The sequence below is a fragment of the Exophiala aquamarina genome, assembly GCF_000709125.1.
Source record: "Exophiala aquamarina CBS 119918 chromosome Unknown aczIA-supercont1.3, whole genome shotgun sequence".
Taxonomy (NCBI): domain Eukaryota; kingdom Fungi; phylum Ascomycota; class Eurotiomycetes; order Chaetothyriales; family Herpotrichiellaceae; genus Exophiala; species Exophiala aquamarina.
Genome location: NW_013550585.1, coordinates 2,624,845 through 2,648,052, shown reverse-complemented (window position 1 = coordinate 2,648,052; position 23,208 = coordinate 2,624,845). Strand labels below are relative to the sequence as shown.

The following is a 23,208-nucleotide window of genomic DNA, read 5'->3' as shown; positions in this document are numbered from 1 at the left end:
TATTAGTCCAGAGTCACAACATTCACCTCACATCGCGAAGCCTCGGGGAGGCAATATGGGTTCCCTGTAGCATTTAATATTGGGATCTTGAGCCAGTCTTATTGAGTGCGCCATGTGCTAAGACAACGCCTTTGTCGCCTCTTCCTTCCCTTCTTCTCCGCCTTGTCCTCCTTCGACCTCGTGTTTGGCCATGGCAGGCCCGCTCCTGCATTCTGACCCCAGCTCTTCACGTCGTCGTTGGTTGGTGGCTGTACTTGGTTTTGCTGTTCTCGCTACTATCATCGCGACGGCTGCTCACTATCGACAAAATTACTCCGGCGAGCTTGCTTTTCCAGTTCCGGATGGCCACAGCGGGTTTTCTAAAGACCTACAGGTGAAGGAATTCATCAAGCCCCAAGGGGTCAAGATCATTGGTTTCGTCTTTTTTGGCAGGAAGAGTCGCGTGGAGATTTTGCGATGCTTTCTCGAAGTAAGCTACCAGTCTAGATCTCTGAGGCACTGATTGTCTGACTCCCATCTAGCGGAATTTAGTTGACAATGGAGGCTGGCTCGACGAAATCCACTGGGTCAAGAACACGGGCAAGAAAGACGACCTGGCCTATCTCAAGGAGATTGTTGACTCGTCTCCGCGCTACAAGGTCATTGAACTCAAGGGCGTTGGCTTTGAGGGCTATGGTCACGCTTGGGGTAAGCTTGAGCGTGGGAATCTCTATGTCAAGATCGACGATGATGTTGTCTGGTTCGCCGATGACGCCATTCCTCGCGTCGTTAGTATGAAGCTTGCTCACCCGGAGTATCTCACTGTTAGCGCCAATGTGATCAACTCACCATTAATGGGCTGGGTGCATTATCATATGGGCGCAATGCATCCATATCTTCCAGAGTTCGACGTGTATGAGCCACCGCTACTTGACTCGCTGCCCAATCCCAGTGCTCGAAAGCCATGGCAATACGACCAATATCCGACCTGGACTGGACCTGATGATTACTTCTTTGACCCTTTTCAAGATCCACCATATGACGGTCATCGTTGGCTACGCATTCCAAACAACACCGCCCTCCATCGCACACCGGTCGTTGACATCGAATACAAGACATGGGGAACAGGTCTTAAATCATGGGCCATCGCCGCCCAGGAACATTACTCCTTCTTGGAGAATCTGGCCAATAACCGTCTTGATGTGTACAAGATGGGCAAAGCTTGGATCACAGATTATCGACGGTTGAGCATCAATTTTATTGCGATCATGGCAGATGATGTCCTTGACAATCTACCCATGGATACTGTGGACGAGGAGTGGCTCACCGTTAATTTACCCAAGAGGCTCGGGAAGAGCGTGGCTGTAGAAACAGATGCGCTTGCAGTGCATTTCACATTTGGTACACAGGGCAAAGTCGAGAAGACGGACCTCTTACCAAGATATCATGATTACGCACTGGAAAATGCATGTGCAAGAAGAGTGTAATCGCAGATGCCAAAGGCAGAAGTGGTCAAACAGTCAGTGAAAGCTGTCCTTGTTTGTTGCGTTCAGATTTGAAAGGCTGCATCAAGAGAATGTATCCGCCACGCACACAAAGAAAAGGCGTCCTCCCACCAGCTAGCCCTAAGCCCATCACCAGAGGCAGCAACGAGGGATGATGATGTCTGAAGAAGAAAATCGATATCCTGTTGTGTGGTACAAATGGCACTTGGACATGCCTTTAGGGTTAGGGTTCAGATACCTTCTTGCGAGGACAAGTGCACTGGACAACGCTTTATCCATCTTGTAGGACAAGTCATTAATCAACACAACCATCGACTGCAGAGCTTGCGGAAGCGACCGACAACTTCTCCTCGATACATAGGCGCGCACCACGTCCGACCTACAGGTACCATTTCCGAGGGCCACTTCAAGATCCAGAAGAGCGTTAACAGACCGAGCTGCAGGCAGAGTCCTGTTTCATTCGTCCAGCAGCAAGACCGTTCTCCGAGGATACCGCACGTCCCTGATGGAGCTAGAGTGGTTTCACCAGAAAATTATGACAAATCGACACCACATCTCATCACATGTGATCTAGACCATCGGGTGTGGTCAGAATAAAGCTAACAGCCCGGTAATCTGACTAGTCGGGCTGCAAAGTCAATCCGATGTTTGCTTGCGAAACGAACAGCAAGACAAGGGTTTACGCCATGTCAGGAGCATTAATAATGAACTCCCTGAGAGCCCATTTCGTCATCCCAGACTCACCAAATCGCTTACTCGGATGACACGCGACAGAGGGGGGATGGGGGGAATCGGGCGATCGAGCCGTGGCCCAGGGGCGCCTGTCAGGCCATCACCATCATTTATATCACTCTTGTCTCACTGCTCAAGCCCGGAATGACGGAAATACAACCGTTAAGGTGCATTGAGAAGATTCGCAAACGCAACACTAAATCTTGAATCAAATTGCTTTTTTCTCTCTGTTTTAGCCCATATAGCGCGAGGATCTTGACACCAACAAAAATTTAAGCATGGTATTGGAAGGTCACATCTTGCACAAGGGGACTAAGCATTCATTACCTAGGGAATAGGCGCAACGCAAAAGGAAATAAAACCCAATCAAGAGATTCTGTATCTGGAAAACGCGGACAAAAAGGTAGATGATAGAAACTCTAGTCGCTGCCTTCCTCTTCTCGGTTCGCACGCGGCCCAGAGAAAAAATTTCTGGCATGCTTCCGCAGGCCAAGTACAGTGAACGCTCACTTTTCCTGCTCCCAGACGCTCTGGGGGTACAAAACGCAAACACGAGCGCTGTTGAGGGAATGAAGCCACGGCAGTAGGGAAAGAAGTGGGCAGAGAGCAGAGAGCAGAGAGCAGAGAGCAGAGAGCAGAGAGCAGAGAGCAGAGAGCAGAGAGCAGACAGCGAAACTAGTTACATTCTCTACACCACGGCCTCTCATCTAGCATTCTTATGAATGTAGTCCGTACATATCCTCCGCCCAAAACACCCAACGCACGACACATAAGGCTCAACTTTAAGCAGGCTGGCTCGCTCATCAAATCTCGAAATCCTCTTCCGACTCTGTCCCGAACCTGATCATAATTATGGCACTCTCACTTGGCGGCCTTATTCAGCGCGGCATAGTCCCAATCCTGCTTGATGAGGTCGGCCGCCTTCTCCGCTACCGCATAGACACTGCTGACGATGTTGCCACTGACGTTGTTCGCAAAGACACTCGCATCAGCAACTCTCAGCCCTTGCACGCCGTAGACCTTCAGTCTAGAGTCGACCGTGCTGCCGATGGCGCACGAGCCGCACGAGTGGTACTCGCCGATGCAGTACTCCTGCGCGGCGGCGCGGCGCTCCTGGACGGTGGTCAGCGGGAAGCGCTCGGGCGGTGGGTGCACGCGCTTGCTCGTCTTGCCCTCCATGGCGGGCGCGTTGACGAGCTTCTCGCAGAATTTCAGGCCCGCGGCCATCACGGCCACGTCGGCCGGGTGGTTGAGGTAGTTCGGGTCGATGGTTGGGTGCTCCGCTGGGTCGGCGGACTTGATGTGGATGGTGCCGCGCGCGACGGGGTATTGCATGCAGATGGCGAAGGTGATGCCGTTGGGTTGGTCGGGGCTCGCTGGCGCAGGCCACAGTTTGGACTGGTCTGCCGTGCCGTTCTCGAAGTCTCCTGTCACGCCGATGAAGACCAGTTGCAGGTTGGCCGATTTCGGGCTCCGCAGGTGCGCGATGACTTGGTCCCATTGTTTCTTTTGGAAGTCGCTCGCCGGCTTGGTCGATTCGATGCTCTGCACGATCTCCTCCAGCTCGCCCTCTTCCAAGAACATGGACACGGGGAAGAAGCCCTGCACGCCTTGGATTCCTGTTAGCGGCCCTCCTTGTTCCTCGGCCAGTTGTTTCTGTGCGGCGGCCATCACGTCCGGAGTGTGGATGATGTCCCCGGAGATCTGCCCTGGGGCCAGATGGTAGATCGTACCACCGACGACATGGTCTTGGTAGTTTGTCCCCACTGTGGGGAGGTCGACCTTGACATCAACGCCGGCTGCTTTGAGAACTTCTGGGTCACCAATTCCAGAGAGCTCGAGGATCTGTGGTGAATTAATCGTGCCACCGCTGACGATGACTTCACGTTTGGCCTTGACGGTGTGCTTCTGGCCATTGTGGATGAACTCGACACCCGTAGCGGTTGCATTCTCGAGCACCACACGCGATACTAATGACTCGGTAATGACTCTCAGGTTGGGTCGGTCTTGGTTAGCTTGAAAATATCCTCGTCCAGCATAACTTCGTTTGCCCTTGTCAGGGCCTGTACGGATGACTGCACCAAGTGTGTTGTAGAAGCCGATGTGATCTCCGCTCCAAGGGTCGATTGGCTTCTTGCTAAAGCCCGTGGCCTGATCAGCGGCCTTGATAATGTCATCCTCGATAGGCAACTTTGAGTCATTGAAGCTGGTTCTGACTGGGCCACTCGTGCCATGGTTTTCACCGACAAATGGCATAGCCGTTCGATCTGTAACCTTCGGATCAATGGGTTCCAATGTCTGGTGTTTACGCATGTATTGCTTCATTTCCGCGGCAGACCATCCTTTGTCATTTGCCAGTTCTGCCCAGTCATCGTAGTCTTGGTCGGATCCGCGTACATACCTGTACGTACATGTGTCAAATCGAGGGACGCTTACGGGAATTGGCCAGGTTTTACTTACATCATATAGTTGATGCCACTAGAACCTCCTGAGAAGTTTTATGTAAGTAATTGTTCAACGTAAACCTTACCCCATCATGAACATCGGGATTATTGGGGTTGCAATTTGCAAAGCACTTACCGAGAAGTTTTCCACGAGGGACCTGATGGACTTTGTTCTTGTTGCCCACCTGCCGCTACGTTAGATCTGTCTTTCTTTGAGACAGGTGTCTCTGTGATTCATACCTGAGGCACCGTGTCGTAGGCCCAGTCATACTCTTTGTTGCCGAGCATGTGGATAAAGGCAGCTGGCGTATCAACCAACGGGTCACCAAGACGGTTCTTGCCCGCTTCGATCACACCGACGGTAATATCAGGGTTTTCCGTCAAGCGGGCAGCAATCGTTAAACCTGCTGTACCTCCACCACAGATGACGTAGTCGTAGCTCTGTTGTAAGAACTCGTCTACCGACACATGAGCTGTCTTATGAGTGCCGTTCACACCATTGGTAGCAGCCATTTTGAAAACCTGTTAAGAAATAGTACACCCGAAAATCAAGGCGTGGAAAGGTCAATGGGACAAGGGCTCAGGCTCAGAACATGGAACGCTGGGCCCTCTTATAAGTTTCCGATACGCAAAAAGGGAGGACATGGCCTGAGCCTGACGTGAAGGTACCAGCATTTGGTTTAGACGTGGCCATGCCTTCGCCCAGGGGAGCGGGGTCTGCTTAGGTAGGTTAACCCTCGGCCCATCAGCCAACGTGCAGGTTGGAAAATGTTTGCGTAAACTCGAAGCGGATACAGTAACACGGGTTCAACAGAAATTTCCAGACCAGTCGATGTGGCCGCTCAAGGAATCTGGATGACCCCTGTTGATCGGCCGGATTCTGGAGGATTGATCAGACATACTGCCTGATCGGACATACTGCTTGATCAGCGTGACATTTTTCGTGATATCAAATAGCAGATGGGGCAGATGGAGGCCTGAAGCGGTAATGAGAGGATCAAAAATACATGTCATTTACATAGACAGACATGGATTGTTCGTAATAACAACTTACCCACAGTTGGGTCTCTTGGGCCCATAGAGCTGTTCGTAAGATGGATGTGGATAGAGGGATGCTCTTCGTAAGGAGGCACCAAACGAGTCGGCCTTCGTAAGGGTACTCGGTGTCCAGGCGCTGACCCCGCATCTTGGAAACACTAATTATTGAGTCAAAAGTAATTATGGGGATCCGGACAAATCCACGAACAAACCCCGGTAAGGGTCTGAGGACAGTAATAGAGTGGCACAGACAACCGAATTTCCTTGACTTTTACGATTGGGAATTCATAGTACAGCATGAGGCTACACGAAATGCATGCAACACGCTGGATCGGGCAAGATCTGGCTTGGAGCCCGATCGCCGAGTTGGAGGCGAGATCTGACTGCGAAATTCAAATTCGACGAGCGATTAAAGCAATCTCACACATTGCTTGGATGCCCGCCTCGCTTTCTTTCATGAAAATTATCGCGTCAGCTGCTCCAGTAGTAGCCGTACGGCGATGCTCTCGGTATGGCAGTGTTCGATACTTGGTAGAAGGGGCGTGCTTTGCGTAAGCTGCAGCCATCATGATGCACTCAGTGCCAAGGCCTTGGCGCCGAAGCGGCATATCAAATTGTATGTGCCCTAAGTCCTGATGATCCATCAACTCCCCTTGTCTAGCCCCTTGGACCTCTATCAACTGTCGTTTCATGCCCGGTTCCGAGGTTTCCATAACAGTGCCTCCCCTGGCAATGTCTCAAGACGGATAGACGAGGCTCACGTTGGTTTTCGAGGAGTTCACTGCTTCTGACGCTGCGCTTCCGTGGGCACAGTGCTTTCAGCACAGCCTGGACGAGATTGTGGGCCAGGGCCGGCAAAGGCTACCAAGACATAGAAGACGACATGAATGGCGTATTCGAAGACGAACCTAAGTTTTTCTCGGAGCACACTGTCCGATAGCTCCAAGGAGTCTAGAAAAGCTTTAGTGGCGAGCTGGTAGGGCTGACCGCCGGCAAGGCATGCGGCCAAAGTTTGGTTTCCGACCAACGCAGATTCGCTGGCCATCAATTGATGCTTGGAGACGTTGTTGAAGAATGTAGATCAAGAGCGCTGCATAGACCGACGGCGAGAAGCATGGTAGCCCAGCCAAAAGCGTGGACAGGTCGAACTTTCCCTACCTTAGATAGCAATTAGTATGCTGGAAATAACCCTCTAATTAGCCCGGAGTTAATCACAGGAACGGGCCAATTGATGTGGTTAAGATGCACGAATCGTCCCGAGCCTAAGTAGACATTGCGTCTATACATTGTACTCGTGCTCCTACGACTACACTCCGTACGAGTTCTCCAGAGTCGAGTCACCAACAGAAGTCATCAGGTGACTTAAATCTGGGTAGGTTTTCCCAAGGATCGAGATGACCTAACGACTACTGTAACGCTCTCGCTTCGTTGCTAAGCAAAAAGGACTTGCCGCTAGCCTCAGGAAGACTGCATGCCGTTCTAAAAGCTGGTGCAGCCTTAGGTTGGTGGAGTCCAATAGTCAGTGTTCAGTCATACAGCGTACTCACGATCATGAATGAGGAACAAGGCCATGATCCATCCGAGCTCACGACAATTTTGCGATGATTGTGCACTGTTGATAAGGCATCCATTGATGACATAAATAGTTGGATGCTCAATCCTGATTTGTAAAATCAAGTTCAACACTTCTTGCCGTAGGAGGTTGTGGTGATATCAAACGACAATCCAGCTTGCTCCTCCCACAACCGATGCTTCTTTGGACTTGGGTGCTTCATTCTTTTGGCACTAGGCATTCAGGTCGATTCTGGATTTTCTCCTCATCAATTTCTAGATCGAACGCCACAGGACACCTTCTCACTGGCTATCCCGTGAACCCCACTATTACTTGTCCCAGATCATAGAAAGTATCTCGACCGCCATGATTCTAAAATCATATGGCGGTTTACCACCCCACCTCCTGCCTGATCGAGAGATACATGTCATCGTATCCGTTCTCTCTGGTCGTCACAAGGCTCAGGAGTATTATGACGAGACCTTGAAACCGCTTCTCGACGACCATCACATTGAATACTCAACGCACACCACAACTTCTGCTCAGACAGTTATTGAGCTATGCCGATCATTAATCATTCCCAATGCTACACAGGGAGTCAAACAGACCATCATCCTACTTTCGGGAGACGGAGGAGTCGTGGACATTGTCAATACTCTCACCACAGATCTGAACCGGAGTAGCGACGATGTTAGACGACCTTCAGTGTTCATGAAGCCCGTCATTGCGGTGATCCCCATGGGTACTGCGAATGCTTTGGCATGGAGTTCAAAAGTGGCACAAGATGCTCTTCAAGTCCTATTCGCAGGTACGCCCAAACCGTTACCGTCCTTTCAGGCCACCTTTAGTCCTGGCTCAAAATTGGTCACCGACGAAGGGCGAGGTAGGGAATCGCTCGCCGAGTCTGATGACGTTGAGAGTGTGATGTATGGTGCAGTCGTGGCCAGTTGGGGACTCCATGCCAGTCTCGTGGCTATGAGCGATACTGCAGAATATCGAAAGCACGGACTAGAGAGATTTAGGATGGCGGCTGAAGAGTTGCTCAAGAATGTGCACGTTTACACTGGAAAGATCAAATGGAGAAACACGAGTGATGAGTGGGAAGAGTTGCCGGGCTCCAAACACGCCTACATCTTGACGACATTGGTCTCAAACCTGGAAGAACATTTCCAGATATCTCCAGACACCAAGCCCTTAGACGGGTCTTTGCGTCTTCTTCACATTGGCCCTGAGCCCGTCCAAGATATTTTGCGTATACTGGGTCTTGCATACCAGGCTGGAAAGCACGTCACTGATCCGAAGGTCACCTACAAGGAAATCGACGCTTTGAGGATAGAACTCGACGAAGAAGACGAGCTGTGGAGACTGATCTGCATTGATGGCAAGATTGTCGCAGTGGAAAAGGGAGGGTGGGTTGAAGTCAAGTGGTTAGCGGGGAGTGGGATTGATGGAAGACGAGTGGTCGAACTTGTGTGCTGAGCAGTGGTGCAAGAATGACAGACACTGTAGAGGGCCGCCCCACGGAGAAGGTGAGATGGATTTCTCCTACACGTGACTGGAAGGACCGCCGTCACGTGTACGAATGAGCCGGTCAATCACGTGATTTTATCCGGCCTCCGTAGAACCTAGGCTATGCCCTTTTTGGACACGGCGGGGAGAGTCGATGAAATGCCGTCAGCAACTTAGTCACTCCTAGTGGGTATTTGAGGTTCTTCCAAGCGTTCCACGTCTCACCTATGATGTCGTCCCTCTCACCACCCACCGTTTAACCCATCCTCCACTTGTAAGCCGGTCATTGACATTGCCCACGCCAGTGCGCACTACATTCTGCCTGCCTGCTTTGCAAATACGTCCTCACCTTAAGTACTCCGTCTCAACCGGCCATTACTTCATCTGAATCAGGCCAAGCGCTACAACCCTAGGAGTTTCCAGCTAAGGCTCCCGGAATATCCGCTTTGAGACAAAGCATAGGCCCTTTTTAGAAAGCGGCAACCATGCGAACCTAGATTGCTCTGGCACTTGCACTTTTCAGCTGAAGCTTCACATAATACGGCCTACCACGAAATTCGCTCCCGTCACTCTGCTTTTAAAGCATCGATATTCCATTGACGACGCTCTCCTGGGCAATTGTGCATAGTCTGTCTACCACATCGTCGCAATTATGCGTGGCTGGGGTACGTTCTTCTCCCACGATCCGATGCGCCAACAATACATCACCCCTTGAGACCTCCAACTAACATTTACTGTGCTTTCTAGGTCTTTTCTTCTTTCTCCTCTTTCTCCTTGTCATATTTGCTGTTGGTGGATGGGTGGCCTACACACAAATAAGCGCTCGACGCGAGGGTATAACCCCGCCATCCCTCAAGTCCTGGAAGACATACATCCCATTCTTCCGACCGCAGGGATCCTCGAACTACCCGGCACCCCGTCGCGCAGGCCCAATTGAATGGTTCCGCGAACAGTTCGCCAAATTCGGCAACAAGCGCACTGCGCGGGGTGCGTATGAGGAAGCTGGTGCTGACAGTGCGGGCGGGTATGCCAGTGGTGGTCGGACGGGCAGACGTCTCGAGGACGATGCTTGGGATACCAGAGTCGGCAATGACGACCCCTATGGCGATCGAGCTGGCTATAGTGGCTACGAGGAGCAGGAATTGGGCCTCGCGCCTACCCCCGGTGTACACAACGAGCCATATGGCGGAGGTAAGGCTGGCGGGGGCAGCGACTACCTTGGCGCCAGCGGGTACAACGAGCGAGGCCGCTCCAGAGGCACCCTTGGATCCGATCCATTCGGCGATCAAAATGAAGCACCAAGTCTGAGGAGCGTGAGCCCTAGACCCCACGAAGGCGGCCATACCAAGGGAAACGATAGTCTCGATACAACTGGAAGTGGAGACGGGAATACAAGCCCTATCAGTACACGAAAGAGTGTATTTAGAGAAGGCATATGATCCTTGCTTTGGATTTTGATGTACGGTGCAGGCCTTGGGAGGGCAGGATGGGGTATTACCAAGGGTATCAATCTCGTCGATCCCTCTAGACTGGGAGACTTGATATGTCATTTTGAATAATGTTCCAGCATACTAAACCCGGAATTTCCTTTTGAACCACGATACCTCCTGAAAACCCCTTCTTCGCCAAGGCAAGGCTGGTACAACGATTGGAATGGGGATACGCTTCAAACATGCTTGGATAAATCACCAAACACAGAAATGAGATGAATTGATTGCACTTTGAGCTGTCTAGACAGCGAAAGAAGCGCCGGGTTGAAACAATGTAGGAGGAGGTTCAGTCTCAGGGGAGCAGTGAAAAAGTTGGAATTGAACGTGTATTTCTCTGTGTTTACTCCCCATCAAGCCCGAGAAGTTCTGGAAACTGCTACTACGACGACGTACTGTACTGGAGCAAGGGAGGCGGACATAAAAACAACGGCGTTTTGCTTTTCGTTTTGGTCTAGTAATCATATCCCGATGTTACCATTCCCTTTTCAATCCTTTGTTGCTCGGCGTTTGTTGTGCGACTGGAGCCGCACAAGCCTACAAAATGGTCTCCTTGCCCACTTTTCAAAAAGAGATCTGCTATATCGTATCTAGTCGGTATATGGCTTGAGTCGTTGGCGCTGCTGGGGGCATATATCCCTTCTCGCATTATAGAGTGATTCTGTACTACCATTTATGCTAAAGCTTGAAGTTCTTGATGTTTACATACGTTAGTCCTTTTGGGTGGCCGTGGGCATGGTGACGTTGCCCTTTTCTGGTCTCGTGAGGAATGCTCTGCTGCTATAGGGGCCTGTCATGTCTCTACAACTGGTTTAGCTGAACACTGGGGCGTTTCTGAATCTGAATCTTTTTCGTGGCTTGGCGGACTGACTACAGAACCACGACACGGGGCTTGTTCCGTAGGTATTCTGTGGTCTGGTATGTCAAGGCACCGTTGACCATGTATCCGCCTTGCCTGGCGCCGCCCCAGAGGTAGGTCCACAGGAGGCCTCTCGCGTCTGCGGTCAGGGATCTAAAGCCGAGTAGCCAGAGGGGTATGTCAAAGAGTTCGCTCAGGGGGAGCCTGTGGCTCTCGACGGTCGCGGCGGGCTTGCTGTATGCCTTTGCGAGAAAGTCCTCGAACAGGCGCTGGCCGTCGTCCCACCAGACGGATTCCGAGCCGTGGCCGGAATGGACGTGGCCAAAGGCGTGTACGGTTGGTTTCACGCGCCAGACCTCTTTCAGCTCGTGCTCGTCACCCATGCCGCCGTTCTGTGCGAGATCAAGGTGCCATTTGGGTGGGTTGTGGGTGACGAGAACATCGACGTCGTCCGGGATGGTGTTAGACCAGGCATCTTGCCCGCGCGGGTACTGGAATGCGTGTTCCTTGCCACCGACCTTGGGGATCTGTGGTGCGCCGTAGACTTTGAGAACTCGGTCGTCGGGGAAGGGCAGAGAGATGGATGAGTGTTGGAGGTAGTGGATGCGGCCCCAGTCAAGCTTGCGCTTCGGATAGCGTAGGTCGTGGGGAGTACGGCTGCGCTCGTCGAAGTAGCTGTCATGGTTGCCAGCGACGACCACGATGTGTCGGAAGCCGTCGGCGGAGCCTGGCCAGGGCTTTTGCAGCGTCTTGAGCCAGTCAATGCTCTGCTGGATGGACGCTAAGCTGCCGTTGTTGGTCAGGTCGCCCGCGTGGATGAGTAGATCGCCGCGCGGGATCGGTGTGGAAGGGATCTTGCTGTGGCTGTCGGACAGGCAGACAACGCGGATGGGGATTTTGTTCTTGGGTGGTTTGTAGGGTGCGCCGCGTAGGGTGAGCGAGAGGTAATGGATAAAGGTGAATAGCGAGGTGACGGGGTGGTAGATGAGGGTGAAGAGGAATGACGGCGGAGCGAACGGGGAGTCTGGCGGAGAGAGGAAGGCCATTTTGGCGGCTGAGCTTCAGCCAGAACACGGAGTGTTGCCGATGATGTTTCAACCCACACCCGAGAACTTGCTCAATCCAGGTATCCCTGCACGAGATGTTGAGATGCGTGAGCTGTCTGTTCATGCAGTGTCACCGAAACAATAAAAAGCGTTGCAGGAAGGACGTCATTGTGGTCGGCTAGGGCTCGCACAATCCGCACAGAACAACATAAAATGCAGGACAATACAAATATTGTTGCAGCATGCAGATAGGCATGCAGCACTTGAGAATATATTAAAATAGTGTGTTATTTAAATATGTTGAATAGGAAGGGGGTACGACTCGCCAGTACATGAACGCGGTGTTTTGTTTGACTCGGTTGATAGTTAATCCCTTTCCCTGTAGCCGAAGCGACGCGAGAGCGGCCTGGGGTCCTGATGCCCAATGGCCTCCGGGCAATGGGAGTGCTCACCATGTTTTGGTGATGGAAACACCCAAAGGTAATCGACAGTGATTGCGCAGGTGGCGTCATAGAGACCAACTTTATTATCCGTGCAGAGGCGACGTCGGAGGGTCAGTGCACGGAATCATCTGGATGAATACTCAGATGTACACGACTGTTTTGATGGAATGAGCGGTCAACTGAACCACTGGCAGTACTGAGGTTAATGCGGACGGGCTATAGATACGTCGAGAGGGAGAAACAACGATCACTGAGGCGATATTGATGTCTCGATTTCTCTATCTACAACCCACTTCCACAAGACAGAACTACCACCCCACCAAAACACACCAAAACAGCCGCCATCCGGATTGATCATCACACTTTTTGTCACTTCTCCCCGATTGCTGGTGCTGGTAATGACTGGATGAACGGGTCACTGTTTTGCCTTTGAAGACTCAAGTTACATAAGGTACCTGGTAGCAGGGTGTTTGCTATATTATCATATCTTCCTCCGCCCGGCTGTGTTCGTGTGTATTGACTCTTGAGCCACCACTGCCAATCCATCCACCTCTGTCCTTCGAACACCAAAATCCTGTACCTCGTGCGACTACCGAACTTATCTTTAAACGCTGGTTGGGTAAATTGGGCCACTGTCCCCACGAATCACGGCGGTTGATCAACACCACGGTCTGCCCTCATCACATTACGGAGTACCCTTGAAATTCGCACTGCCAGTTCATCGACTCATCAGGATTCAGAACCAGAGCCCTGACTAAGTCTCTAACTAGGCCTCGCCTCGTGTGCCTCTGTTTCCTCCCTGCTCTGCCGGAGCCACAAATGCCACTCCGTACTGTATCATTCTCCTGTTAATGCAGTGTAATAGACGGTTCTCCGTGACCATCAAAAAGAAGGATACCGACAGTCCATCCATTTTGCCTTGGGGAATATTATTGTCTACTCATAATAGCAAGCCTAAGCCCAATTCCTCCCAGGCGCCAGGCGCCAGGCCCAAGCCCCTACCTAACAAGGTCCGCCGTTGCTCCCTTGTCCTCCCCCCACCGCTATTATTATTGCTGGGAACCATCCCTAATCAATGACTTCCCCAGGCCCTAATCGCTGCCGATCTGACCAGGCCTATTGCTCTCTCCTCTAGCCGCAGCAGGAGTAAGAGCCGGCCCAAGACTACATCCTACTACCCTCTACCTGCGACCTACCCATAATCACCCAGTTCACGCCCCAGGGTTCACTTTCAGGCTCGCGTTCAGGCGCAGGCTAGCGACGCCCAGTTCAGGTCAGGTCAGGTCAGGTCTATCCACCGGCCTTCCTCTTCCTGATCTACACTACTCGTACCCTCCCAAACCCATCCCACCACCACCTTCCACAATTCCTCCCAGATCGGAAGCTGGCCCTGCAAAGGGACCAGTCGCACCTCCAACGCCCACATTGTTGGCCGCCAACGCTGCCGTCTTCGCCATGATGAATGGCTCCGATCTCAAGAAGGCCGCCATAAATCAAGCAAAGAAGGTTGCGACCACGGCCGCCCTCGCTGCCAACAGCAACGGCCAGAAGAAGAGGAGGAAAGGCGATAACCTCAAACCCATCATCACCACCGACAATGCCTCATCCAGCCTTCACGATTCTCCGACTCAAGCAGATCCCGAGTAAGTCACTGCCATCCTCGTTCTTGTCTTCACTTATCTTCATCCCACTCCCCCCTCCAAATGCAACATGCGTACGCGCTCGATGAGCATCTGTGATCGCAAGCTACCTCAAAAACTGATCAGCCTCCCACCTCAGAGCCATGGATTCTCCTTTACCTCACAGCAAACTCCCTTCTCATAACTCACGTCTTGACAGATCTCCCTCCTCCTCCACATCCGACGAAGACCCCGCCGAAACCACGGCTGACGAGGAAGACTCCGAAGACTACTGCAAGGGTGGTTACCACCCTGTGCACGTCGGCGAAACCTATAACAACGGAAAGTACATTGTCGTGAGAAAACTCGGTTGGGGTCATTTTTCCACTGTCTGGCTCTCCAGAGATACCTCCACCGGTAAACATGTCGCCCTCAAAGTCGTCCGATCAGCTGCGCATTACACCGAAACCGCCATTGATGAAATCAAATTGCTGAACAAAGTCGTCCAAGCCAATCCGAATCACCCTGGCAGGAGATACGTCGTCAGCCTCCTCGATTCCTTCGAGCACAAAGGACCCAATGGTGTCCATGTGTGTATGGTCTTTGAAGTTTTGGGCGAAAATCTTCTAGGCTTGATCAAAAGGTGGAATCATCGAGGCATTCCGATGCCTCTAGTCAAACAAATTACCAAACAAGTCCTTCTCGGCTTGGACTATCTACATCGCGAATGTGGTATCATCCATACCGATCTCAAACCCGAAAACGTCTTGATCGAGATTGGCGATGTCGAGCAGATTGTCAAGGCTTTTGTCAAGGACGAGAAGGATTCGAATAAAGACGACAATCGAAATGGTCGCCGGAGAAGACGAACCCTCATCACAGGAAGTCAACCTTTACCCAGCCCGCTCAATGCCAGCTTCACCAATCTAGACAAAGTCGCCAGTACTCATCAACATCAACCTAGTAGTTTGAACCAAGTCTTGACAGGATCGGCAAATAAGCAATTGGAAGGCTTGTCAATGCTCGAGCAACTGAAACTGAAGACAAAATCGCACAGTGACGAGAGTTCCGCATCCGGGAAGGCAAGGGAAGCTACGACAGACCCGCTCGAGAAGGATTTGGCCGGTGTTTCTCTCGACAGCAAGAAACCAACCGAGGCAGAAAAGGTTCTTAAAGCGGCCAAACATGAAGATGAGCCCTTGGGAGAAATCATCTCGGTCAAAATTGCAGATCTCGGTAACGCCTGCTGGGTTGGTCATCACTTCACAAACGACATTCAAACTCGACAGTACAGGTCGCCCGAAGTCATCCTTGGATCTAAATGGGGCGCCAGTACTGATGTATGGAGTATGGCGTGCATGGTAAGTATTGAAGCCGTGTTTTCTGCCATAGTCACAAGGTACTGACATTCGGGCCAATAGGTATTCGAGCTTATCACCGGGGACTATCTTTTCGATCCTCAATCTGGCACAAAGTATGGCAAAGACGATGATCATATTGCACAAATAATCGAGCTTCTTGGACCATTTCCCAAATCTTTATGTCTATCCGGCAAATGGTCCCAAGAGATCTTCAACCGGAAGGGCGAACTTCGAAATATCCACCGTTTGCGACACTGGGCCTTACCCGATGTTCTGCGAGAGAAGTACCATTTTTCGCCCGAGGAAGCCAAGAGAATAGCCGATTTCTTGATCCCCATGTTAGAACTTCCACCCGAGGCACGCGCCAACGCTGGTGGAATGAGTAACTCGGAGTTTACGAAGGGGACCAAGGGAATGGATAATGTCAATCTTGATATTGCCGTTGGAAGCAAAGGGGATGGGATCGAAGGTTGGGCTACGGAAATCAAGAAGAGATGATCCCGGGGGTTTTGTCTGGGGATTTTGACTGCGTACTATCTCTGCCATGCATCAACATTCATGTTTGCACCGTGGGTTCTTTCCGTTCTGAGAAATATGCTGTGGGATCAAAGAAAGGCAGGATACCGTGTCACATACAGAATACATGAAACCATGGCGGGGATGGGCCGGATTGATGAAGTATCCTTTTCCTGTGTCCCACCATCTTGCGGAGGGCGAAGTTGGCCCACTGGACTGCCCACTGATGGCGCTGTTATGCCTCTTGATCATTGTTCTCTTGTCCGAGTCCACTGTTGTGTCAGGCACAGAACTACACGTGGATGAGCAACCATGAAATCCGAGGGTTTTCTTTGATGACGATGCGATGACGAATATTTTGCAGCTTTGCGGCCAAAAGAGATCATTCTTTGAAATGGACATTCAAGCATGACGGCGAATGTGTCACATAGAAATTCGATGTTTGTTACCAGAAAGTCAAATTCCTTTGCTTTGCTGGACTGCCACTCTAAATGAGTATGATGACCTTGGCGACCGCCAAAAGAACAAATTGAGTTTCGCTTTCCAGGCAACATGGATAGATTTGCCTGGTTCTTTTTCTCAGATAAAGCTTTTGAATTCTTTGTTGTAGTTGGGCTTTGATGTGGCTCTTGACTCGCTTCTCGACGGTCCCAGTACATCCAACGTATGGGGAGGGTACCCGTGCTGAACAAAATCATATTCGAACCCTAATAGGAGCGAAGGTACAGATCACGGCACGTAGATATCTAGTGCACCCAATAAAAACGTGATGGGTTGGCGGTTGATATGAACACTTGATGGCATGGCGGAACGATATGACGCGTTGAACCTTTGTCACGACATCTCAACAGCTTCAAATTGAACATTGCGCCGTGCAGTTCGAGAAGACACTGAATACTGGCAAAGATATTTCGACTGTGTCAAGGTCGGCCACCTTTCCCCGAGGATTTGGGATGACTCGGCGATCAGTTTCAGCCTTGTCTATATCATGTTTCTGTGGGTGATTCGCGTTTATTGGCTAGCCTTGTCATCTAGCCCGAGATGGCCTCCTCTTACATTTAACGTCTGTGAAACATTTCCTACGGCTCGAAAAGGATGTTCGAAAGTTTACCGAGTATGACATTCCTGAATCTTCGATCATCCCCCGTGGGACCATAACCGACATGACCGAGTTCCACGGTCGGTGGAGTGATATCCAACAACGTAAAACTTGTCCCGAAAAAGGTGGCGTGATGCTTGTTGCACAATTGCCAAACGCTCAGCAACGAGGACTGTACCTACCCGACCGCAAAGCCGCAATTGGCAACAAAGACAGCTCGAGTCGCGGCGTGTCTTGCTCTCGAAAATGTCAACTGTTCGTGTGATCTTTTCCAGATCATACCTAGAATGCATATGTTTCTCGTTAGAAGACTTCGGGTTCGTTCCCTTCTCTTTAGGACCCCCACACATGCACACTTTTCCACGGTAACAGCAGGCGACTTTGGATGTACGAATGTCAGCGAGCCCGAGTTCTTGGGTTGAGACGTTAACCCCCTCCCTAGATTAAAAGGTGGATGATCCGTATATATGCTGAGCCACCGCTTCCTGGTCACACTCCTCTTCCCTCTCCTCATACTATTTTACTCCATGTTCTCCCGTCCCCTCCGAATTCCCTTTCAAATATCTAAACAACTTCTACGCAACATGTCTTCTTCTTCGGTGGCCTCATTACACACCAATCCCGTATCTGAGACCTCCTCACACCGCCACGACCATTATCACAACCACGCCTCGACATCATCACATAAAGTCATCATCGTCGGTTCCGGGCTCGCGGGCCTGTCCGCCTCTACGGAGCTCATCTCGCGAGATATCCCTGTACACATCCTCGAGCGACAGACCAAGCCCGGTGGCAACAGCATCAAAGCCTCCAGCGGCATCAATGGGGTCCCCACACGCTTTCAGATCCCAGGATCCGACTCCATCGAGGAGTTCTACGGCGACACCTTGAAATCCGCGGGTGAGAGGCCTGACACCGGCGAGGCACGTGAGAAACTCATCTCTACATTGACATATTCCTCGCAAGCCGCCATCAATTGGCTGGTCGACGAGCAGGGCATCGATCTTGAGAAGGTCGCCCTACTGGGTGGCCATTCCAAAGCCAGAACTCACCGTGGAGCTGGTAACACGCCTCCAGGTGCGAGTATCGTGCTGACGTTGCTGAAGAAGCTGAAGGAGAGTCCTCTTGTGACGCTCGAGACAGGCGTGACTGTCACGCAGGTGCTGAAGCGAGAGGAGAGGGTGGTAGGTGTTAAAGTGAAAAGAGCGGCGGGCGAGGCGGACCCAGAAGAGACGGCGACGATTGATGGGCCTGTGATCTTCGCATCTGGTGGCTTCGCCGGTGATTCAAAGGGTTATCTGAAGGAGTTCCGGCCGGATCTTGCGGGATTCCCGAGCACGAATGAGGCCTTGCCTGGCAGTCAGGGCTTGCTAGTGGATGTCGGTGCACAGCTGCTTGATATGGGCGAAGTACAGGTGCATCCGACAGGATTCATAGATCCCAACGACCGATTCAAAGCGACAAAATTCCTTGCGGCAGAGGTGCTCAGGGGTGAAGGTGGGATCATGTTGAACAGCGAGGGAAAGCGATTCATCAACGAGCTCCAGACAAGGAAGGTCGTAACAGACACGATCACCCAGACCATTTCACCGAGCAACAATGAGCCGTTGAAGCAGTGGGACATCTCGCTCGTGTTGGACGAGGGCGTCTACGAAGCAGCAAAGAGCCACGTCGATTTCTACATTTGGAAAGGCCTGATCAAGAAGACCACGATCGGCGACCTCGGCGACGCCAGTGCCACGGCCTTGGAAACAATCAAGCGATACGCCGCCACCGCGCAATCCTCAACAACGTCCCCTGACCTGTACGATCGCACGTCGTTCGGACACTGGAGCCTCCAGAACCCCACGCCAGAGTCAACGATCTACGTCGGCACCGTGACACCCGTCGTGCACTACACTATGGGCGGGGTGGTGTTCAACCCGGAGGCAGAGGTCCTCAACGCACGCAATCGGCCTATCGCAGGCCTCTGGGCCGCCGGCGAAATCACTGGCGGTCTGCACGGTGCGAACCGCCTCGGCGGCAGCTCGTTGCTCGAGTGCGTCGTCTTTGGCCGCATCGCTGCCGCCAACGCCGCGAGGTATGTTGAGGATAGGGATCGTGACACGCCCATCGAGGATGGCGATTGTTGCTGGGAGAGTCGCTGACTGAGCGGAAGGAGAGTGGGGTAGCGAGGTTTTGATCTAGGGATGTGGATGCGGCCATGACATGAGGAAAAGAAAATGGAAGAGGAGAACTGTCTATGCTTTCTTGCGGAACTGGTGGGATGATATGACCGCCCGAGGGCCCAGGATGTGATGTGCCATCTCACTTGTGTGTGTGTATATATTCGCGAATGCCGATTGAAGAAGAAATCCTGATTTTGTTTATCCTGTTGCGCATGCTCCAAAGACATATGCTATGCTCATGACGCGGGGGATGGGAGCACAGAGTGTAGTGCCGCCTCTGATACTTTTAATAGTGACATTGCACAGCGCGACGGCGTTCCAAGGCTGTCTGACACCTACATACATCCTCAAGCCCCCAGGAAGATCGGATTCGTCAAGGCAAGCAAGACATCCGAAGCATTCCTGACCTCGACGCGCACGAATCTCAGACCGTCATCAACCACCTGCACGATTTTCTCGCCAGGCACGACGGACTCGTTGTGGAAATAGCCGGCGTCGCTGATGAAGCATGCCTTTGCAGCTGCAGGGTCGAATCCCGTGGCGGAGAATACTGCTGTGAGAGGTGATGTTATTTCCAAGCGGTCTTGTTTGTTGACCGTCTGGCCGATCTCCCACCTTTGATTTGGTCGACGGTGTGAGCCACGCGCTTGCTCTCGTTCGACTTCGGATTGTCGGGATTCCATGTAGAATTCGAGATCCTTTCCTGGCCCTTCGATGAGGTAAACGGCGCCCTCCCTGATCCCCCTGACAACACCAACCTGGCTCCTCTCCGACACACTCACCACCGTAGTCGGTATACCGTTCATATCGCCTGGATGGTGGGCGTCGCTTCCTCCCACAGCGACGATGTTCTTACCCTTCACCAGCTCGCTGTGCCACCACTGGACGGCCTGCTCGTCGAGTGGGTCGAACCTCCCGTTCCATACCTCAATCGCATCGTTCCATTCCCACGACAACGTCCAATCGCACCGGCTACAATTCTGGAACGGGTGGTTTACGCTCACGAGCCCGCCGGCCGCGTGCACCTGCTTCGTGGCGGTCTCGTATCCGGCATCCCCGGACGCGTTCGTGTATCGCCATTCGACCTGCTGCGCCGGGTCAAGCCCGAATGCGTTCCAGTGCCCGTGCCGCGTCGTGACTTCTATGGCGCGAAGGACGAGGAGGTCCGCGTCCGCGGGGATCCACGACCCGATGTTCTGGTTCCCGCTCGCGGTGTTGTGCTCGGAGAAGAATACGAATGAGAGGTTCTGCGCGAGTGCGTTAGCGATTTGTTGCGATGGGAGATACCGTCCGTCGGAGTAGACGCTGTGCATGTGCAGATCACCACGGAGCCATTGTGGTGATGGTAAGGAGGGAGATAGACGGTGCTGGAGCTGGGAGGACGGGATCAGGTTGGTGGCTGCGTGGTTGGGAGACCAGGGTAGGGAGAAGGCCGCCGTGTTGTAGGAGAGCGTGATGTTCAGCTGCCAGTCTATGCCGCTGGGAAGAGAAGTGTACGGTCCCAGGACCACATTCCAAGTTCCTGGGAGAATTGGGCCGGCGTTGTATCCAGGAGTCGCGCCGTCGGCGGAAATGGTGAAATTACTACGAAAGCCACCTGACCAACCCCTGGAGCCTGTATAACCCGTGAGGCTGGAAATTGGCTCCGTTCCCAAGGGGTCGAAAACTCCTAGGTCCAGTGAGTTGCCTGCTCCTTTAGAAGAGTAATTCTGCACGACGGTGATGTTGGTAACTCCTGGTGGGACGTCAAATGGGACGTAGACAAAGGAAAACACCTCAGCTGGATCAATGTGGCCCGTCAACGTCAACTCTTGAGCGCTTGCACTGCATTGAGAAGGACTTGATAGTGCAGAGCAACCAAACGACGAAAAGGCGAGAAGCCCTGAGGCAGCGACTGCCAGGAGCAAATTTGACCTACACATCATATAGATCGTGGGAAACGCGACAATAAAATGCTAGGGAAAGCACCGATCGCTGCTACCATGTCTCTGGGTTCATTGGCGTCTTTATAAGAGGGCATCTCTCGAAGAGACACTCACATCGTGGAGCGGACTGCTAGATGGATACCATCATAGATGGTATGTAAAAAGCGACCCTTTGGAGCGACGACCTTATGCTGATCGCTTCCACGTGGTTGAAAGTATTCGTGCCCATTGGATGCTTACCTAGGCTATGCTCAGAGCTAAAAGATCTCCATCTCCAAAGAAGATGGGTTGCTTCGGAGGGAGACTCGGCAGTGTGATATATGGCGCGGAGGAGAAAAGGGTCTATATTTTGGCTGCCGAGGCGTCTCATTCTTCGAAAGCTGGATGTTAAAGTAGAAGATAACGGGAGTTAGGTTAGGTTTTGGATATAAACGATTGCAAAATCTTCTGGAGGTTGAAAGGCTACCTGCGTTAAGGGGCTTGCTTGGCATGGAATTACCTGAACCAGGACCCAAATCCGAGTACTCCGTATGACATGAGCCATCTCGATTGATTGGTACTCGTACCAAGTACGGAGGACCTCACCACTTACACAACCAATTGACTATCCAGAATGTATGCAGTGAGTAAGAACGAGAGCCGAATAGGGACGCTCGAAGTTAAAACCCGCTCCCAGCTCAACCTTACTCCGTCTCAGCCGCTTCTGGGAAAATACAATCAATTATGAAGTTTCCTTCCCCCCCTCTCTTGCAGAAAGCTTACCTGTAAGATGTATCATGGTAAGAGAACTTGGGAGGGGGGTAAATTAATATTGCGTATGGTTTCGGTTCAGCATGGCGGCGACTTTTTCAGGTACCAGTGGTCTCAAGAAAGAGATCCTACATAGGGACTAATCCGAGCATCGAAACACTGCTTCTACTACCTTTTCACAAGACCAGGTACAGTTTCCCAACCGGCCAACCCACCAAGGACCTCCCAAGGAAACTGAGGCACGACTGGTTGTATGAGCGGAGGCACACCCCTCTCGGCTTTCTCCATCGTACGCCTATATGCCGGACGACTAGTGACATCCTTGAGCCAAGATAAGATGTGTGGGTACTCGGATAGATCGTAAGGGGAGATGACACGGAAAGTGGTGACAGCGAATATGTTCATGAAATCGGCGGCTGTGATATCGTCGCCGGCCAGGTACTTCGATTGCGAGAGGCGAGCGTCAACCTGTTTGAGGTGCTTGGCCGTGTTCTTCTTAAAGGCAGTGAATACGATGAACGTCATGAAATCGTCCTCCTGCTTTGGCTCGCCCTTCTGCGTCAGTGCCTTGCCGAGGATATTGGCGTCGAGAAGCGATTGGAAACTTCCGGCCGCGAAGTTGAACCAGTATAGATATTGAGCGTACGCGTTTGGGCCCGCTGAGGCCCGACGCTGAAGTGCCCCTTTCCGTGGATGTGGATTATGTAGTCGACGATTGCCCCGGATTCAGCTATCGTGACGGGCGGGTCGACGGTGCTGTCGACCATGGTCGGCGCGGTCCCGGCAGGATGACGACTCAGGAAAGCAGGTGAAAGCTGATAGTACGCAGCGGGTTTAAGTTCGTTGCCCGACCGCCTTCTGTGGGCAACGGGCGATGGTTGTTCTCGGCTTTCCAAATTCAAGACTGCTGCTGACTCCACTCCATTATGGGCTTGAAAGGATTGGAGCAGTTCTCTTGATCGTACTTCTGACCCTCTACGCCACACAAGACCCGAAGCCCACGGATCAGGGAAACTATTCACCGAGCATCGTCGGCTTGGTCAATGCAAGCTTGCGAAAGCTACCGAGGGATTGGGGTACTCTGTATAGGTGTTATGATGAACCATGTTCTTTTCTTTCTAAGCCAAGAATTTTTTCTAGTAGTATCATATGTAATTTTACAAACAGGTGCACGTG

At 52.0% G+C, this 23,208-nt stretch overlaps 9 protein-coding genes across 9 annotated transcripts; 5 read left to right on the top strand and 4 right to left on the bottom strand.

The window, feature by feature from the left end:
• Positions 1-190: 190 nt before the first annotated feature.
• On the top strand, positions 191-1,466 carry A1O9_04538 (uncharacterized protein; the record flags this gene model as incomplete). Its single annotated transcript, XM_013406828.1, has 2 exons — positions 191-469; positions 522-1,466. 2 exons carry the CDS (start codon positions 191-193, stop codon positions 1,464-1,466), a joined length of 1,224 nt encoding a protein of 407 aa, XP_013262282.1.
• Positions 1,467-3,077: 1,611 nt separating this feature from the next.
• A1O9_04537 (uncharacterized protein) lies at positions 3,078-5,173 on the bottom strand (the record flags this gene model as incomplete). The annotated part of the gene is made up of 4 exons (XM_013406827.1): positions 3,078-4,617; positions 4,677-4,704; positions 4,797-4,845; positions 4,901-5,173. The coding sequence occupies 4 exons, from the start codon at positions 5,171-5,173 to the stop codon at positions 3,078-3,080; spliced, it is 1,890 nt and encodes a 629-aa protein (XP_013262281.1).
• Positions 5,174-7,616: 2,443 nt separating this feature from the next.
• On the top strand, positions 7,617-8,729 carry A1O9_04536 (uncharacterized protein; the record flags this gene model as incomplete). The annotated part of the gene is made up of 1 exon (XM_013406826.1): positions 7,617-8,729. The coding sequence occupies one exon, from the start codon at positions 7,617-7,619 to the stop codon at positions 8,727-8,729; it is 1,113 nt and encodes a 370-aa protein (XP_013262280.1).
• Positions 8,730-9,411: 682 nt separating this feature from the next.
• Positions 9,412-10,198, top strand: A1O9_04535 (uncharacterized protein; the record flags this gene model as incomplete). Its single annotated transcript, XM_013406825.1, has 2 exons — positions 9,412-9,424; positions 9,507-10,198. 2 exons carry the CDS (start codon positions 9,412-9,414, stop codon positions 10,196-10,198), a joined length of 705 nt encoding a protein of 234 aa, XP_013262279.1.
• Positions 10,199-11,116: 918 nt separating this feature from the next.
• Positions 11,117-12,151, bottom strand: A1O9_04534 (uncharacterized protein; the record flags this gene model as incomplete). The annotated part of the gene is made up of 1 exon (XM_013406824.1): positions 11,117-12,151. The coding sequence occupies one exon, from the start codon at positions 12,149-12,151 to the stop codon at positions 11,117-11,119; it is 1,035 nt and encodes a 344-aa protein (XP_013262278.1).
• Positions 12,152-14,052: 1,901 nt separating this feature from the next.
• On the top strand, positions 14,053-16,072 carry A1O9_04533 (CMGC/SRPK protein kinase; the record flags this gene model as incomplete). The annotated part of the gene is made up of 3 exons (XM_013406823.1): positions 14,053-14,237; positions 14,434-15,574; positions 15,635-16,072. 3 exons carry the CDS (start codon positions 14,053-14,055, stop codon positions 16,070-16,072), a joined length of 1,764 nt encoding a protein of 587 aa, XP_013262277.1.
• A 1,701-nt stretch (positions 16,073-17,773) lies between these two features.
• A1O9_04532 (aromatic-L-amino-acid decarboxylase) lies at positions 17,774-19,336 on the top strand (the record flags this gene model as incomplete). The annotated part of the gene is made up of 1 exon (XM_013406822.1): positions 17,774-19,336. One exon carries the CDS (start codon positions 17,774-17,776, stop codon positions 19,334-19,336), a length of 1,563 nt encoding a protein of 520 aa, XP_013262276.1.
• Positions 19,337-19,704: 368 nt separating this feature from the next.
• On the bottom strand, positions 19,705-21,279 carry A1O9_04531 (uncharacterized protein; the record flags this gene model as incomplete). The annotated part of the gene is made up of 1 exon (XM_013406821.1): positions 19,705-21,279. The coding sequence occupies one exon, from the start codon at positions 21,277-21,279 to the stop codon at positions 19,705-19,707; it is 1,575 nt and encodes a 524-aa protein (XP_013262275.1).
• A 921-nt stretch (positions 21,280-22,200) lies between these two features.
• On the bottom strand, positions 22,201-22,557 carry A1O9_04530 (uncharacterized protein; the record flags this gene model as incomplete). The annotated part of the gene is made up of 1 exon (XM_013406820.1): positions 22,201-22,557. One exon carries the CDS (start codon positions 22,555-22,557, stop codon positions 22,201-22,203), a length of 357 nt encoding a protein of 118 aa, XP_013262274.1.
• Positions 22,558-23,208: the final 651 nt, after the last annotated feature.